The sequence below is a fragment of the Ranitomeya imitator genome, chromosome 2, assembly GCF_032444005.1.
Source record: "Ranitomeya imitator isolate aRanImi1 chromosome 2, aRanImi1.pri, whole genome shotgun sequence".
Classification (NCBI taxonomy): Eukaryota; Metazoa; Chordata; class Amphibia; order Anura; family Dendrobatidae; genus Ranitomeya; species Ranitomeya imitator.
The window spans coordinates 822,403,635-822,423,515 of record NC_091283.1 but is presented as its reverse complement, the minus strand read 5'-3'; the positions used below and the strand labels follow the sequence as shown (position 1 = coordinate 822,423,515).

Below are 19,881 nucleotides of genomic sequence, written 5' to 3'. Positions count from 1 at the left end.
GTCTTCCCTTGTTTGTGTAGCCATGTTTGTGGGGATTGGTGTACTGCGTTGCAGAATAGCACTCCTCTTCCCTGGGTGGGGGAAGAACAGACGGAGGGCTAACTCACGAGGTAAGGCAAGGGTGGAGGCCCCGGCATCTTCACCTTCAGAAGTATCCAAGGGAATAGGAGAAGCTAGTGCGGCCCCTAATGGTAGGGTCAGGGAAGGAGCCCCTGGTCCCGGGTCACCCAACAGCTATGTTGTGACAGCTATATTGCTGCACCAGCTCAGCTCCGTTACTCTGGTTGTTTGACTCCGCCACTTCGATGAACCAGCTCTGCCACTAAACTTCCTGTGCAACGCAGCATACCTTTTGGTTTGTTCCTGGGCACTTTTTCTACGATTTTGACAGTCTGCGTTTTTTTTAGCATGCCAGGGGCATCTTTTATTCTGGTATTTTGTGTACTTTTTTTTTTAACTCCAAGATACCACTAGTGTTTTTTTTTTTTTCAGCAAAAAAAAAAAACGCTAAAAAAAAAATGATCAAAAAGATTTCCAGGCATCTTTTCAGCTTTCCCATTGACTTGTATTGTAAAGCATAGAGTGTCTTCAAAAAGGAAAATGCCAGCAAAATGGACGTCGTCAAGATTATTATTTTTTTTATTAATATTAAGATGGATGTTGTACAACTTCTACGACAGAAAATTCTTTCACTACAGAAGCTGAAGTCACACGGCTATACTAATGCACAATAAAGTCCTTAGGACACATACACAAGGCAAAGCAAGGAGGTTGTACGGCCCCTTACCACGGAGCGGTCTGACCTATATGTACTGGTGTAAACGCTCTGTCCAAAATACTTTAAGGGGGTAATATCTCCAATTATACAAGAGTTGAAGGGCTATGAAAAAAAAATAAATTTCTGCTGGGTTTGTCAGAAATTTAGCAAAAATAATTTAAAAAGATTATTTCAGTTTACAGAATGTATCATCCATCCACTGAATGGGGTATAATTGTTAGATCAGTGTGGTTCTCACTGCTGGTAAAGCTGCCCACTGTGCACCCCTGCCCATATGACCGTGGTGAAGACGAGTCAAATAATAATAATAATAATTTTTATTTATATAGCGCCAACATATTCCGCAGCGCTTTACAAATTATAGACGGGAATTGTACAGACAATAGACATTACAGCATAACAGAAATATAGTTCAATACAGATACCAGGAGGAATGAGGGCCCTGCTCGCAAGCTTACAAACTATGAGGAAAAGGGGAGACACGAGAGGTGGATGGTAACAATTGCTTTAGTTATTCGGACCAGCCATAGTGTAAAGGTACCTTCACACATAACGATATCGTTAACGATATCGTTGCTATTTGTGACGTAGCAACGATATCGTTAATGAAATGGTTATGTGTGACAGCGACCAACGATCAGGCCCCTGCTGGGAGATCGTTGGTCGCTGAATAAAGTCCAGAACTTTATTTCGTCGCTGGACTCCTGCTGACATCGCTGGATCGGCGTGTGTGACACCGATCCAGCGATGTCTTCACTGGTAACCAGGGTAAACATCGGGTAACTAAGCGCAGGGCCGCGCTTAGTAACCCGATGTTTACCCTGGTTACCATGCTAAAAGTAAAAAAAAACAAACACTACATACTTACCTACCGCTGTCTGTCCTCCAGCGCTGTGCTCTGCTCTCCTCCTGTACTGTCTGTGAGCCGGAAAGCAGAGCGGTGACGTCACCGCTCTGCTTTCCGGCTCCCAGACAGTACAGGAGGAGAGCAGAGAAGCAGAGCGCAGCGCTGGAGGACAGACGGCTGTAGGTAAGTATCTAGTGTTTTTTTTTTTTTACTTTTAGCATGGTAACCAGGGTAAACATCGGGTTACTAAGCGCGGCCCTGCGCTTAGTTACCCGATGTTTACCCTGGTTACCGGCATCGTTGGTCGCTGGAGAGCGGTCTGTGTGACAGCTCTCCAGCGACCAAACAGCGACGCTGCAGCGATCCGGATCGTTGTCGGTATCGCTGCAGCGTCGCTTAATGTGAAGGGGCCTTTAGGCTCAGGTGTTCATGTAAAGCTGCACGAACCAGTTATCTGCCTAAGTATGTAGCAGTACAGACACAGAGGGCTAATACTGCATAAAGTGTATGAGAACATGATGCGAGGAACCTTTTTTTTTTTTTTTTAAATAGGCCACACAGGGATCGTTAGGTTAATGCATTGAGGCGGTAGGCCAGTCTGAACAAATGAGTTTTTAGGGTACGCTTAAAACTGTGGGGATTGGGGATTAATCGTATTAACCTAGGTAGTGAATTCCAAAGAATCGGCGCAGCACGTGTAAAGTCTTGGAGACGGGAGTGGGAGGTTCTGATTATTGAGGATGCTAACCTGAGGTCATTAGCGGAGCGGAGGGCACGGGTAGGGTGGTAGACTGATACCAGGGAGAAGATGTAGGGTGGTGCTGAGCCATGGAGTGCTTTGTGGATAAGGGTAGTAGTTTTGTACTGGATTCTGGAGTGGATGGGTAACCAGTGTAATGACTGGCACAAGGTAGAGGCATCGGTGTAACGGTTGGTGAGGAATATGATCCTGGCTGCAGCATTCAGGACAGATTGGAGCGGGGAGAGTTTTGCAAGAGGGAGGCCGATCAGTAGAGAGTTACAATAGTCCAGACGAGAATGAATAAGTGAAACAGTAAGAGTTTTTGCAGAGTCGAAAGTAAGAAAAGGGCGAATTCTAGAAATGTTTTTGAGATGCAGGTAAGAAGAGCGAGCCAATGATCGGATGTAGGGGGTGAATGAAAGGTCAGAATCAAGGATGACCCCAAGGCAGCGGGCATGTTGCTTTGGAGTAATGGTGGAACCGCACACGGAGATGGCAATGTCAGGCAAAGGTAGGTTAGTAGAGGGAGAGAACACGAGGAGTTCAGTTTTTGACAGGTTTAGTTTCAGATAGAGGGAGGACATGATGTTAGAGACAGCGGTAAGACAATCACTGGTGTTTTCTAAAAAGGTCGGTGTGATATCAGGAGAAGAAGTGTATAATTGGGTGTCATCAGCATAGAGATGGTACTGGAAACCAAATCTACTGATTGTTTGTCCAATAGGGGCAGTATACAACGAGAAGAGGAGGGGGCCTAGGACTGATCCTTGAGGAACCCCAACAGTAAGGGGAAGGTGAGAGGAGGAGGAACCAGCAAAACATACAGTGAAGGATCGGTCAGAGAGATAGGAGGAGAACCAGGAGAGAACGGTGTCCTTGAGGCCGATGGAGCGGAGCATAGTGAGGAGGAGCTGATGATCCACAGTATCGAATGCTGCAGAGAGAGCCAAGAGAATTAGCATGGAGTAGTGACCATTAGATTTAGCTGTTAGTAGGTCATTAGAGACTTTAGTGAGGGCAGTTTCAGTAGAGTGTAAAGAGCGGAAGCCAGATTGAAGAGGGTCAAGAAGAGAGTTATCTGAGAGATAGCGGGTAAGACGGGAGTGGACCAGGCGTTCGAGGAGTTTAGAGATGAAGGGAAGATTAGAGACAGGTCTATAATTTGCGGCACAGTTTTGATCGAGGGATGGTTTTTTAAGTAATGGATGTATGATGGCATGCTTAAATGAGGAGGGAAAAATACCGGAAGTGAGGGAAAGGTTGAATATTTTTGTTAGGTGAGAGGTGACAGCCGGGGAAAGGGACTGGAGGAGATGTGACGGAATGGGGTCACTGGTGCAAGTGGTCGGGCGAGAAGATGCAAGGAGCCTGCTTACTTCTTCTTCTGTAACTGCTTCAAAGTCAGAGAGTGAACTAGATGCAGTGGGGGAGGGAGGACAGTGCATGGTATGAAGAGATTGGGAGATGATTTCCTGTCGAATGTGGTCAATTTTTTCTTTGAAATAATTGGCCAGATTGTCAGCACGGAGATCCGTGGTTGGGGCCTGCACTCTTGGGTTGAGTAGGGACTGGAACGTGTCAAAGAGACGTTTAGGGTTATTGGACAGGGAGGTGATGAGGGTGTTGAAGTAGGTTTGTTTGGAGAGGTGAAGGGCAGAATTGTATGTCTTTAGCATGAACTTATAATGGATGAAATCTTCGGGTAGATTAGATTTTCTCCACAGACGTTCTGCACACCTGGAGCACCGCTGCAGGAAACGTGTTTGCAGCGTGTGCCACGGTTGTTGCCGTCTGTGCCGAGTTGTTTTATGTATAGGAGGAGCAGCTTCATCCAGAGCACTTTGCAGGGTTTCATTGTAATGCTTCAGAGCAGAATCAGGACATGAGATGGAGGAGATTGGGGCCAATGAGGACTGCAAGTTCTCCATAAGTTTCTGGGTGTTAATGGCCTGTATGTTTCTATAAGTGTGGAAAGTGGGGGTGACCTGAGCGGGAAGGCAGTTCTTGATAGAGAATGAAAGAAGGTTGTGGTCAGAGAGTGGGAGAGGGGAGTTTGTGAAATCATCCACTGAGCAAAGCCGGGAGAAGACCAAGTCAAGGGAGTTTCCATCTTCATGTGTTGGAGAGTTAGTATGCTGCGAGAGGCCAAAAGAGGAGGATAGCGATAAAAGGTGAGAAGCAGATGGGGAGAGGGGAGAGGCAATGGGGATGTTGAAATCACCCATGATAAGGGTGGGGGTGTCACAGGAGAGAAAGTGTGGAAGCCAGGTGGCAAAGTGATCCAGGAACTGATGAGAGGGGCCGGGAGGACGATACACCACCGCCACTCGCATGGAGAAGGGGACGTAAAGTCTGACCACATGGACCTCAAAGGAAGGGAAGACAAGTGAGGGTACTTGGGGGATAACTTGGAAAGTACATTTGGGTGAAAGGAGCAGGCCAACGCCTCCACCTGCTCTGTTGTCTGATCTTGGGGTATGAGAAAAGTGTAGTCCACCATATGAAAGAGCAGCAGCAGCAGTGGTGTCTGACTGCTGAATCCAGGTTTCAGTAAGAGCCAAGAGATTAAGAGAATTAGAAAGGAAGAAGTCATGAATGAAGGAGAGTTTATTACACACAGAGCGAGAATTCCAAAGGGCACAATTGAAAGAGACAGAAGGCATGCAGGGAATATTAATAAGGTTAGAGGGGTTTCTGGGTGTAGCAATTGGGAGGTTTGACTGGCTATAACATGGGGGGCCGGGGTTTGGAGATATGTCTCCAGCGACTAGGAGAAGGAGGATCGAAAGAGTGAGCAGATGGTTAAGTGATTTGTGAGAGCGTCTCTTGTGTTGGATGGTGGGACTGAATGGATCTGTGCTGTTAAGCAATGTGAATAGAGCATGAGTGCTATACATAGGAGAGGCAAGGACAGAGGGGCCGATATGGATGGAGTGTAGAGAGTTAATGCAAGGGCGGTGGATGTGAGTGAATGCGGCATGCCTGCTGCCTAATTAAAAGCCATAGGACTGATGAGGATGGTCAAAACTCTCAATCTGAGCATGCGCCGCCCCCCGGCGGCCATTTTCCCGGAGGCCACCGCATCACAGCAATGGATGTGCGAAGGCCTCCTGGCTTCCACAAAATGCAGGCGGAGACCCCCGCACCACAGAACTCCAAAGAGACCTGCCGCACAAGCCTGGTAAGGGAGTGTGATCGTCTCATCTCACTGCTACGTTGGTCCGGGACTGCCGCAGAATCACCTGACTCCTGCTGCCACCACACTATCTGTAAGTATATTTGGGGGAAAAAGTGTGTCTGATAGTCAGAAAAATAAGGTATGTGTAATAATGAGAAATTACACAGGGAAAAAGTATTGAACACATGAAGAAAGAGAAGTGCCAAGAGCCATGGAAAATCCTCACATCAACGGAATTTGATCAGTAATTAGAAAGCAAACTTGCCACTTAATGAAAAATAACATCAGCTGGTTCAACTGATGGCTTATAAGAAGGTGTCTCATTACAACGGTGCCACTCAAGTAACATCTCACGATGGTTGAAACCAGTGAGCTGTCTCAAGACCTTCACAACCCTATTGTTGCAAAACATACTGATGGCATTTGTTACAGAATAATTTCTAAACTACTGAAGGTTCCAGTGAGCACTGTGGGGGCCATAATCCAGAAGTGGAAATAACATAATTTCACCGTAAACCGGTCACAACCCGATGCTCCCCGCAAGATTTCAAGCAATGGAGTGAAAATAATTGTCAGAAAGGCTGTGCAAGAGCCAAGGACCACATGTGGCGAGCTACAGAAAGACTTGGAATCAGAAGGCTAAATTGTTTCATAGAAAACTAAAAGGAAAGCAATCAACCTCCATTACCTGTATGCACGCTCACCACAAAATCTCCATGGACTGTTGGCATGCTCACCACAAAACCTCAATGGCATGTATGCACACTCACCATGCAATACCCCATTGTTGAACAAAAGTCATGTTCAAGTTTGTTTACAATTTGCTCAACATTTCGACAAGCCTTTGTAATACTGGGAGAATATAGTCTGGTCAGATGAGACTAAAATGGAACTATTTGGATACCATGATACACACCATACTTGGAGGCCAAAGTGCACTGTATATCACCCCAAAAACACCATACTACTGGTGACGTTTGGAGGTGGGACATCATGGTGTGGGGCTGTTATTCAGCATACGGCACTGGACAACTTCATGTAATTGACGGAAGAATGAATGGACAAATGTACGGAGACATTCTTGATAAAAATCGGCTGCCATCTACCAGATGATGAAGATGAAACGAGGGTGAAAATTTCAGCAAGACAATGATGGCAAACACGCAGCCAAGGGAACTCTCAATTGGCTTCATAAAAAGACAATAAAGCTGCCAAAATGGCCGAACCAATCACCAGACCTGAATCCAATGGAAAACGAACTAAAGCTCAGAGTTCATAGAAGGAGCCCATGGGACCTTCAGGATGTGAAAAGTGTTTGTGTGGAAAAATTAGCCAAAATCACACCTGAGCAATGCCTGCGACTAGTTTCTCCATACAGGAGGCGTCTTGAAGTTGTCATCACCAACAAGGGCTTTCGTATGTAGCATTAGATAAATTTCAGTAAGCATGCTTAATACTTTTTCCCTGCGTCATTTCTCATTATTACACATAATTTATGAAAAATATTTAGAATTGAGAGTCCTCAGTGGCTAACTGAAAAGATGGTAACAAATTGCAAGCTTTCGAGACTACACAGGCCTTTTCATCAGGCATAGACTAATACAAATTCTGAAAAAAGCACATATTTATGCACAACACACTGGCTAACACGGTACCAAGATATATATCTTTCCTGTAACATAATTTATGGACATCTATGGCTTGATTTATTTGCCTGTGTGGACTTGATGGGTTAATATTAGTGATGAGCAAATATACTAGTTACTCAAGATTTCTCGAGCACGCTCGGGGGTCCTCCGAGCATTTTTTAGTGCTCGGAGTTTTAGTTTTCATCGCCGCAGCTAAATGATTTACATCTGTTAGCCAGCATAAGTACATGTGGGGATTCCCTAGCAACCAGGCAACCCCCACATGTACTTATGCTGGCAAACAGATGTAAATCATTCAGCTGCAGTGATGAAAAGTAAATCTCCGAGTACTTACAAATACTCGGAGGACACCCGAGAAATCTCGAGTACCGAGTATATTCGCTTATCACTAGTTGTTACCGATATCTGGTGAGGATTTCATGTCAATAACACCTTTAGAATTATATTTACTTAAAAAATTGGTGACGTGTTCAATATTTATTTCACCGGCTTTATGTCTTTGTATGAAATCGGAGGCAAAAGGAGGTACAATGAAGCCCTCATGACTCTTTATGAAAGTCCTATGGCACCTTTACACAAAACCATTGTGTATGTTTTCCTCTTTAACCCCTTAGCGACCACTGATACGCCTTTTAACGGCGGCCGCTAAGGGTACTTAAACCACAGCGCCGTTAATTAACGGCGCTGTGGAAAAAGTGAATAGCGCACCCCAGAGTCGGATTTTCTCCGGGGTCTCGGCTGCCGAGGGTAGCCGAGACCCCAGAGAACATGATTCGGGGGTTTTTTAACCCACCCCGCATTTGCGATCGCCGGTAATTAACCGTTTACCGGCGATCGCAAAAAAAAACAAAAAACGCGATCTCTTTTTAATTTCTCTGTCCTCCGATGTGATCGCACATCGGAGGACAGAGAAAAGGGGTCCTAGGTGGCCCCCCAATACTCACCTATCTCCCCCGATGCTCCTCGTGTCTCCCGGTGGGCGCCGCCATCTTCAAAATGGCGGGCGCATGCGTAGTGCGCCCGCCGGCCGGCCACGCGAGAATCTTTGGGGTCTCGGCTGCCGGGGGTAGCCGAGACCCCAAAGAGCATGATCGGGGTCGGTTTTACTGACCCCTGTTTTGCGATCGCCGGTAATTAGCTGTTTACCGGCAACCGCAAAAAAAAAAAAAAGTAAAGTAATTCTCTGTCCTCTGATGTGATCGCACATCAGAGGACAGAGAAATAGGGGGATTCGGGGACCCTACAATACTCACCTGTGTCCCTGGATCCTCTTGCTGCTCCTCCTGGCCGCCGGCAGAAGAAAATGGCGGGCGCATGCGCAGTGCGCCCGCCATCTGTCTCCATCTGCCGGCCGGCAAAAGAACAGCAGTTGGGGCTAAAATTAGGGTTAGGGTTAGGGGTAGGGTTAGGGGAAGGCCAGGGGTAGGGCTAGGGTTAGGGCTAGGGTTGGGGCTAAATTTAGGGTTAGGGTTGGGGCTAAATTTAGGGTTAGGGTTGGGGCTAAATTTAGGGTTAGGCTTCTTTCACACTTACGTCGGTACGGGGCCGTCGCAATGCGTCGGCCCGACATACCGACGCACGTTGTGAAAATTGTGCACAACGTGGGCAGCAGCTGTAGTTTTTCAACGCATCCGCTGCCCAATCTATGTCCTGGGGAGGAGGGGGCGGAGTTACGGCCACGCATGCGCGGTCAGAAATGGCGGATGCGACGTACAAAAAAACGTTTCATTGAACGTTTTTTTGTGCCGACGCTCCGCCAAAACACAACTGATCCAGTGCACGACGGACGCGACGTGTGGCCATCCGTCACGATCCGTCGGCAATACAAGTCTATGGGCAAAAAACGCATCCTGCGGGCACATTTGCAGGATCCGTTTCTTGTCCAAAACGACGGATTGCGACGGAATGCCAAACGACGCAAGTGTGAAAGTAGCCTTAGGGCTAGGGTTAGGGTTGGGGCTAAAGTTAGGGCTAGGGTTGGGGCTAAAGTTAGGGTTAGAGCTGGGATTAAGGTTAGGGTTTGGTTTAGGGTTGGTATTAGGGTTAGGGTTGGCATTAGGGTTAGGTTTGGGATTAGGGTTAAGGTTGTGATTAGGGGTGTATTGGGATTAGGGTTAGGTTTGAGGTTAGGGTTGAGATTAGGATTAGGGGTGTGTTGGATTTAGGGTTTTGATTAGGGTTATGGTTAGGGTTGACATTAGGGTTGTTTTGGGGTAAGGGTTGTGATTATGGTTAGGGTTAGTGATTAGGATTATGGATGAGGTTGGGATTAGGGTTAGGGGTGTGTTGGGGTTAGGGTTGGAGCTAGAATTGGGGGGTTTCCACTGTTTAGGTACATCAGGGGGTCTCCAAACACGACAGCCAATTTTGCGCTCAAAAAGTCAAATGGTGCTCCCTCCCTTCTGAGCTCTGCCGTGCGCCCAAACAGTGGGTTACCCCCACATATGGGGCATCAGCGTACTCGGGATAAATTGGATAACAACTTCTGGGGTCCAATTTCTCTTGTTACCCTTGTGAAAATAAAAACTTGGGGGCTACAATATCTTTTTTGTGAAAAAAAAAAATATTTTTTATTTTCACGACTCTGCATTCTAAACTTCTGTGAAGCACTTGGGCATTCAAAGTTCTCACCACACATCTAGATAAGTTCCTTGGGGGGTCTAGTTTCCAAAATGGGGTCACTTGTGGGGGGTTACTACAGTTTAGGTACATCAGGGGCTGTGCAATCGCAACATAATGCCCACAGACCATTCTATCAAAGTCTGCATTCCAAAACGGCGCTCCTTCCTTCCGAGCTCTGCCGTGCGCCCAAACAGTGGTTTACCCCCACATATGGGGTACCAGCATACTCAGGACAAATTGGACAACAACTTTTGGGGTCCAATTTCTCTTGTTACCCTTGTGAAAATAAAAACTTGGGGGCTAAAAAAAATATTTTTTGTGGAAAAATTTTTTTTTTTTTTTTCACGGCTCTGCATTATAAACTTCTGTGAAGCACTTGGGCATTCAAGGTTCTCACCACACATCTAGATAAGTTCCATGGGGGGTCTAGTTTCCAAAATGGGGTCACTTGTGGGGGGTTTCCACTGTTTAGGCACATCAGAGGCTCTCCAAACGCGACATGGCGTCCAATCTCAATTCCAACCAATTCTACATTGAAAAAGTAAAACGGCGCTCCTTCACTTCCAAGCTCTGCGGTGCGCCGAAACAGTGGTTTACCCCCACATATGGGGTATTGGCGTATTCAGGAGAAATTGCATAACAAAATTTATGGTTACATTTCTGTTTTTACACAAAATGGTTCTGAATTAAGATGTTTGCAAAAAAAAGTTAAATGTTCATTTTTTCCTTCCACATTGTTTCAGTTCCTGTGAAGCACGTAAAGGGTTAATAAACTTCTTGAATGTGGTTTTGAGAACCTTGAGGGGTGTAGTTTTTAGAATGGTGTCACACTTCATTATTTTCTATCATATAGACCCCTCAAAATGACTTCAAATGTGATGTGGTCCCTAAAAAAAAATGGTGTTGTAAAAATGAGAAATTGCTGGTCAACTTTTAACCCTTATAACTCCCTAACACAAAAAAATTTTGTTTCCAAAATTGTGCTGATGTAAAGTAGACATGTGGGAAATGTTATTTATTAACTATTTTTCGTGACATATCTCTCTGATTTAAGGGCATAAAAATACAAAGTTTGAAAATTGCAAAATTTTCGCCATATTTCCGTTTTTTTTCATAAATAATCGCAAGTAATATCGAAGAAATGTTACCACTATCATGAAGTACAATATGTCACGAAAAAACAATCTCAGAATCAGCGGATCCGTTGAAGCGTTCCAGAGTTATAACCTCATAAAGTGACAGTGGTCAGAATTGCAAAAATTGGCCTGGTCATTAAGTACCAAATTGGCTCTGTCACTAAGGGGTTAAAACAATTAGGTAGCTGACTGGGTTGCTCTGCCCTTGACTTGGATTTGCTGACTTCAGCGGTATTTTTGATGTGCATCGGCATTCTGGATACACTTGGAAAAAAAAAATACACAAGAAAATCAAAGTAAGAAGCGTTGCTGTAGAAACATCAGACCGGTAATTTGGCGGCGAGCCTGCGTGTTCTTAGTAGCTGCGCAAGAGAAGGTTTAAATGTCAGAAGTACAGAAGCCTTCAGCCTTCCTAAACTGTGACTTGTGTTGTCTATTACGGGGCCGCTCTGCAATGTCAGCACTGGCTCGCAGCCCGGGTATTGCTCTGAGGATTGGAAGAGAGAACATCGTAGAGATCCCCGACACTGTAAGTCACACACAGAAGTAGGATATGACTGAAGAAGAGCGCCGACGTGACAGCTTTATAGCGCATCTTAAAAAGGAACATAAAACAGCCTGCGTGCCAGAGTGAAGTGTAGTCAGAAAACAAATTAACTCCGCCAGGCTAGGGTTCAAGGACAGAAGAAGATACTGAAGAAAAATTAAAAAAATCTTTCCCCAGAAAAAAAATAAATAAATAATCACCTCTAATTTAAAAGCAAATCGCTCCTAATTTACAAGAAAGCACCCAGGTAAAATGATACGAGATTCTTATCTCTTCGCTTGAAATATTATGCAACGCACAGATTACATCCATCATTGGGCTCATTAAAAAAAATAATAATAATAATAATAATCTCAACCTACAATGTTTCCAAACATCAGTATTATTATTATTACTTATTGTTGTAAGAAGCGTTTATTTAATTGATGGAGTGGATGCATCGATCAATAATTCAAGAAAAAGGGAGAGATGAAATTATGTGTGGGAACGAGACGTATTTAGAAGACTGCTCAGAGGCCGCAAGGCAGATCATTATCTGATGGTTCTTCTAGGAGAGAGAAGAAGGCCGGATAAGGAGACTAGAACTTCTTATTTTCTCAATCAAAGTTAAAGGGATAGTCCTATATACAACATGTTTTACCTATCTATAATATTATCACTGAGAGTCTGACCACTGAGCCCCCTATCTATTAGCTCAGCTTCTATCTTTTTCTATCTTCTAACTTTTCGTGTGCTTTCATCCTTTTCTTATCTACATCCTGTTTTTATTGCCCTCCCTGAGACTGTACATATTTTCTGCTCTTCCTGAGACTGCAGATTTTCTCTGATCTTCCTGAGGCTGTAGATTTTCTCTGCCCTCCCTGAGGCTGTAGATTTTCTCTGCCCTCCCTGAGGCTGTAGATTTTCTCTGCCCTCCTTGAGACTGTAGATTTTCTCTGCCCTCCCTGAGACTGTAGATTTTCTCTACCCTCCCTGAGGCTGTAGATTTTCTCTGCTCTCCCTGAGGCTGTAGATTTTCTCTGCCCTCCCTGAGACTGTAGATTTTCTCTGCCCTCCCTGAGACTGTAGATTTTCTCTGCCCTCCTTGAGACTGTATATTTTCTCTGCCCTCCCTGACGCTGTAAATTTTCTCTGTCCTCCCTGAGGCTGTATATTTTCTCTGCCCTCCCTGAGGCTGTAGATTTTCTCTGCCCTCCCTGAGGATGTATATTTTCTCTGCCCTCCCTGAGGCTGTATATTTTCTCTGCCCTCCCTGAGGCTGTATATTGTCTCTTCTCTCCCTGAAGCTGCAGATTTCCTCTGCCCTCCCTGAGACTGTAGATTTTCTCTGCCCTCCCTGAAACTGTACATTCTTTTTCCCATGTTCACTCAGTGGAGCTCTATATACAAAATATGTGTTGTTTTGGAGGAATGAGCATGTCCGTGGCTATGTAATGACCCATGTTTTCAATGTGTGGGGCTGCCGAGGAATTGAAAAGTACCCTCCACGCATTTCAGCTGATGAGGATTAATTTTTTCATTGATTAACCTCTAAACATTAGCATGAAGGTTTCTATTCACTGACGTTAATCATAAATTTTAATAACCAATATTGTGATAATTTTTTTTAAAGAGATTACTAAGTGGTTAGAAAAATTGTCCAAAGTTCAAAGGCCGAAAGCTAAGAGAGCCCAGTTATTCAGGTTCCACACAGCATAGAAATTTCTAAGAGCCATTTTAAGTACCTAGAAATTCTAAGAGATTTATACGGGCCATCATGACTACTTACCCAGGGCAGCAGTGGCTTTCCCCACCACGTAGATGGACTTGCAATTCCATTTCTCTCTCAGGGAATGTTCCCAAGCTGAAAATAATATAACAACACATATCCATGAGAGATGATGCAGCAGAGGAACAATTATGACTACACTGTATATATGGGTACTGTAATTGCACGGTTATTTATGGAATTTTAGGAAAACCTATTTAGGAATGAAAAAAAATAAAACCTGCAAAAATAAATAAAAAATATATAATGGATCCGGTCATGAGCAGAAATTTAGCGAGATAAATGTAGGAACTTTTGCAGCGCAATTAAAATCTTTCACCAACAGTTGACAATGGTAAATAAGGTGTCCACAGTGGCTCCACCAGTCTCTGACTACCTGGCTCTGATATATTGACCCTATGTGATCGCTATAAACAATCGCTTGGTCACAGTGGTGACATCTTTATGCCACCATGCCATCACTCAAGCCCGTGATTGTCAGCAACGGTCATAAGTCGAGGTGGCAAAAAATATCTAGAGTTGGGCAAATAAAGACCGGCAGAGGAACAAGGAAGCTTTGGCACAGGAGAAGCATGGGTAAGGTTTATGTTACTTTTTTTGTTATTTTGTTCTATTTTATAATTTAAAATAGAACTCAAAAAAAACTTTTGACATGGTTACTTTTAGTTATCAAAATTGCAGTTGCAATCTTCACCCCTTCACTCAATTTCAGACCCCCTTATATCTGCAGTTTTCAGTCTCATCCAAGTTTATTTTTTCTTCTCTTGTGGGAGTGTCTCTCTTCAATATAGGATGGAAGTGAGTATAGCGAGATTCCACGATGCTGTAGGCAACTCATGTATTAGCACAGCTTCAATCACGGACTAATTTTTTCTTCACATGCTTTGCTTTCCATCTTATCTACACCGTTTTCTCTACCTTCCCCGAGACTCCACATGCTTTCTCCCTGATTCAAGATGCAGAGATTTGTGTACTGCCGCCTCCCTGCTGCTATCTCTAACACAGAGAAGAGAGAGCAGAGAGGATTTAGACACTTTGCAAGCGCAAACAATGGTAAAAAAAAGTTGTAATGCAAACTGTTTAGAAAGTTGCATTTAGGAAACAAAGGAACAATTAAACAAATCTGTATGAAGGTGTACATACAAATTAAAGGAACAAATATGTCCCATCTCTAGCTTTGACCAAACTGGTGGTCGATTGACCATCCTCAAAAGTACCGCAAATATGAGAAATGGGTAAAAAACAAACAACTTTTCTGGGTCACCTGTAATAAAAGACTAGAAAGAGACATTAGATGAAAGACCATATCTAGCAACATCGCCACCAACACGGGCGAGTATGCGAAAAGTCTACAATATAGAACTGGGAGAACGTAGAGTAGAACTTCTTGGATTAGAGTCCTACAAGCTTGGGTTATCTTCTAGCATTAGTGTTGGGCGACTTGATTTTCAAACCTGGCCACCGATAGACTAAACCACCACAATGGAAACTCGAAATTTCAATTTCAAGTCAATGGTGCATGACCCATTGGTCAATTTTTTTTTATCGAGTTCAACCACAGGACTATTTAAAGGAGTATTCCAGCCTGAGCAAACTATCACCTATCCCCTGGATAGGCGAGAACGGTTAGATTGGTGTGGGTCTTACTGATCAACAGAATGAGGTTCTCTGCACATCTCTTCCTTTACTGGTTGGGAGTAAAATGGAACCAATTTTAACAGTATCATGGACTAAGATGGAGCGGTGGGAGGGACGCGTGGCCTGACGCTTCATATAACCTCCCATGGAAGTAGTGCTGGGGCCGGAGAAGACCGAAGAAGGGCGAACTACAGTGTGCTCCTCCTGGGCATGGGAGATACTCCATTTTACTCCTGCCGGCCAAGGAAGAATCAAGGGCGTTGTAGCAATCAGTGTGGTTCCCAATGTAGGCCATTATATTGTGGTTGACTAATATTTTCGGTGGCCGTGCCTTAGGTTTTTCCATAAATGACCTGTTCCCAGATGAACAGATCCCCTTGTACCTCCTTATGGCCAACAGTAGACCCCCACACCAACTTTTCGCTCCATTATTGTCCCTAGTTAACGTTAACATATTTCTTGATTCTCCTATTGCTTCATTTAATTGCCCAAGATGTAGTCTCCTATTTGTAGAGTTTATGCTTGCATGGCTTTATAACAAGGAACTAGAAAGTATGAAGAGGGCAAATAAATGCCAGCGGCTAATTTTATGCAAAAAAAAAAAAGAAGGTTGTAATAACCCTGTACTACATATTAGTAATGATTAAAGATTTCATGGAGAGCAATTTTTCAGCTTAAAAAAAAAAAAGCCTAATTAAAACCCTAAATGAGACTGCAATATTACCATTTCCAAGGAGGTTAATTTACAATAATTCTAGGAGTGGGACATTATAATTGAAAACAAAATGCTATTATCTTTATTTAATTAGGAATTGACATGACGGGATTACTGGGAAATGTCACCATGTATAGACGGCACAGCGCGGCTACGGACAATGGAGTTATATCTATTGTGGCGACGTAAAACACGGAGGGAGTAGTTTGGGATGTGGAGTGTATATGGAACACTGTGCACATCTGGTAAGGCTCTGTTCACACTGGCGTTAAGGAGTCCATCGACTTTACGATTCTTGACTACATGAATGTCATCATATTCTCACTGTCAAAAATACAGGAACCCAGTAAAAGTCAATGGGGTCTGTCTTAACGCACAGATCCAGTGCAAGTTATACATGGAAACAACAAGAATCCCGAAACAGCTGCCCCTTTTCCTATCGATATTTGGCTCAATATCTAAATAAGGGGTCAGAAATTAGCTACTTCCGATAGTCAGACCATTCCACCCCAGAGCTGGGACCTGCATCTATCAGCCACTTTGATCATATCCTGTGAATTTTGCCCAAATTTTCAAAAGTTGTGAATAAGCCTTTAAACCCAATTCCTAGTCTTCTCCTTTTGGCTACACTGCAGATGAAAAGATTTTTCAGACTTTCTTTATCATGAAATAACAAATAAAAGTGATCTCATTGTACTTTGGGGTTGAATACATCATGGTTTTCAGAATCTCTGCTTGCGGTCAAGGGATATCTTGGAGATCCGACCGCCGGGATCCACACAGATCCTCAGAATAGGGCTCTGCGGTGCCCCAACGATCATTAGGTAGCCCACTTGCAACGATCAATAAGTAATCATCAATCCAAGTTACAATCTTGGAACAACTCCTTGTAACGCCATCGATACATGGCGAACTCTAGAATTTTGAACTGCCATGGTGCCTATGGCACCGCTCCGAGATTTTTTTATTGCCGTGAAATCTGACACAAGAAAGCTAATGGTGATTTCTTTATAAAGTTTAGTTGGTTTTCCAGGAGTTAAAGGGGTTAGAAATGAAGGGTCTTGTGCCTGGTAAGGTATATGGATATCGGGACACTTTTTGACAGTTAAGGGTGATCAATCAGTGATTGATTCAATCACGAGAGGTGGCGAGTTCTCCTGCAATGGAAGCCTTCAGAGGCTGGACAGACATTTGTCTGCGGTAGTTTGGTGAATCCTGCATTGAGCAGGGGGTTGGATGCGATGACCCTGGATGACCCTTATAACTACAACATTCTATGATCTATAAGCCTGAGAAAACAGTTCTAAAAATGGTGGACATGGCCAATCCATGTAATGCTATTCTCTTGGAAGAGGAAGGTCTTGCCAGATGTGGCTTTCTTGATGACTGTCCGGGGCCAAACGAGTCAAACCAGTTTCTATCTAAAACCGGGTAATGCTATGCCATGCCAGATCTGGTCTTCCACAGGATAGGGAATAATTGGGTGATCGCTGGAGGTCTGATCACCGTGACACCCAATAATCACCAAGATGTGGTCTCATGGTCTCCGGTTTCCCTAGATTGACATCCGACTACATATTTTACCGCTCTATTCAAAGATTATAGAACTGACAAAGATGGCGAACTACAACGCTCGGCTATCTCCGTGCTCCGTAGGATCTTCAACGATCAGACACTTATCTGTAAGCACTGATTACAGGATGACTCCTTTAAGCTGTATAAAGCTCTGAAGATTCAGTGTCAATCCCAGACTTCTTGGATTAGCATTCATCAATCTACGACATCACAAGATCCTTTAGGACTTGTTCGCACATAGTGCATTTGGTGCGTTTTTTTTTTCTATCTTCCTGCATGAAAAAAACACAGTATTTTGACAGGAGCAGCAAAACGAAGATTTCAAAAATCTCAAGCCCATGTTGCATATTTTTTCCTTGCGCATCAAGATGCAGCTTGTGAATTCTTTTAGCGCTTTGTTGCGTCTTTTACCCAATTAGATCAACGATCATCTTAAAAGCTGCAGTAAAAATAGTGGAAAATTTACATGCTTTTTTTTCCAGGGTTTTTTATTTTTTTTAAGAATACTGCATCAAGAGGAGTAAGAGCGAAATAGCGGCACTTAGGAACCCGCTACGAAAAATGCATCAAAATGAGTCAAAAATGCATAAAAACATGTGCAACGTATTTAACATTGTTCCTGCTTATTTAAAGTGGAACAAAAAACTGCACAAATGTCATGTGTGAACGTACTCCGACTCTGGGTGTACAAAAACCCCACAAAAAACTCTAAAATCCATTATTTGGGAACACACACTAATGACAGTCTTGTAGGGTGATAAACTTATTTATTCCTTGGAGAGCTCTGGAACTCGGCTATTATCAAGCGTCGGGATTAGATGCCAGCAAAGTGCTGGAGGCACTTAAAGAACGTCGAATTAACACGCTCAATTAAAAAAAGGTCCTTAGCTAAAGTGACTGAAATACAAAAGGAAAAAAAGTACAGAGAGAGTGTTTTCAGATTGACTTCATTTACAAACAGGGTAATTGTCTACTGGAAACATACCCCATGTATTTAAACAGATGGCATCAATCCCCGATGAAACCATGCTGATCATGTAAACAAGCCTCAGCCGAGGGAGGAAGCAGAACAAGAAACGGACAGATGAGGAAGACGCTCAACTGTTCCAGACGCAGTTAAAGAGACGTTTTCTTCTCTGTATTACACATCACCGGTTCCTTTTCCTCTCTATAAACTTGTTACGCTCAGATAGTACTGGGTCTTTGCCTTCGACTAAAAGAAAACTACAGTTGTGCTCAAAAGTTTTCATACCCCAGCAGAATTGTTACTTTCTTGGCCTTTTTTCAGAGAATATGAATGATAACACCAAAACTTTTTCTCCACTCATGGTTAGTGGTTGGTTGAAGCCATTTATTGTCAAACTACTGTGTTTTCTCTTTTTAATTCATAATGACAACCCAAAACATCCAAATGACCCTGATCAAAAGTTCACATACCCCATTTCTTTATACCGTGTATTGCCCCCTCTAACATCAATGACAGCTTGAAGTCTTTTGTGGTAGTTGTGGATGAGGTTCTTTATTTTCTCAGATGGTAAAGCTGCCCACTCTTCTTGGCAAAAAGCCTCCAGTTCCTGTAAATTCCTGGGCTGTCTAGCATGAACTGCGTGTTTGAGATCTCCCCAGAGTGGCTCAAAGATATTGAGGTCAGGAGACTGAGATGGCCACTCCAGAACCTTCACTTTGTTCTGCTGTAGCCAATGACAGGTCGACTTGGCCTTGTGTTTTGGATCATTATTATATTGGAGCAAGTACATCCCATGTGCAGCTTCCGGGCTGATGAGTGCTAATTTGCCTCCAGTATTTGCTGATAACGTGCTGCATTCATCTTTCCTTCAACTTTGACCAAGTTTCCTGTGCCTTTGTAGCTCAAACATCCCTAAAACATCAGTGATCCACCTCTGTGCTTTACATTTGGAATGGTGTTCCTTTCATCGCAGGCTTTGTTGACCTCTCTCTGTTATGATCAGGCGGCCTTGGAACAGCATGAAAAAACCCTTCGCTGGAGTAGTGGTAACTATACTGACCGCAAACCCTGATCTTATCACAGACACTAGAAGTAGCTGTGGGGTGTGCCTAACCAGACCTAGACACCTCGACACAGCCGGAGGACTAAATATCCCTAAAGATAGAAAATAGGAAAACTGACTTGCCTCAGAGTAGACCCCCAAAGGATAGGCAGCCCCCCACAAATAATGAAGGTGAGGAGGAAAAGACACACGCAGGCGGAAAACAGGATTAGCAAAGGAGGCCACTTCTACCTAGATAGGAAAGTATAGTACAGGATACTAAGCGGTCAGCACAAAAACTACAAAATATCCACAGCAGAAAAATACAAAAACTCCACCACCTAACTAAAGATGTGGAGAGTATATCTGCGACTCCAGCGAATCCAACCAGACTGAGAAAACAACAGGACAGTCTAAGCTGGAACAAAATAGAAACTAAGAACAGCACAGAAAATAGACACACAGCCTGTGAGCCTAAGAAAAAGAATCAGACACTTATCTTTTGCTGAAATGGCAGCAGGCAGGAGAGGCCAGGCAGAGAACCAATACTTCCAATAGAACATTGACAACTAGTAAGGGCTAAAGGATCCTGCACACCTAAATAACCCAGTCAGAATTGCAATTATCCGATACACCTGGCCAGGACTGCGAGTCAGAGACAACTGCATTCCCACCAA

At 43.8% G+C, this 19,881-nt stretch overlaps 1 protein-coding gene across 1 annotated transcript in view; it reads right to left on the bottom strand.

The window, feature by feature from the left end:
* The window catches only part of UROS (uroporphyrinogen III synthase), a 38,487-nt gene that overhangs the window by 7,409 nt on the left and 11,197 nt on the right, over positions 1-19,881 (bottom strand). Inside the window, exon 5 of the mRNA XM_069753959.1 lies at positions 13,268-13,342. Within this exon, the coding sequence (XP_069610060.1) occupies positions 13,268-13,342 (75 nt within the window). The remainder of the gene's footprint in view (positions 1-13,267; positions 13,343-19,881) is intronic.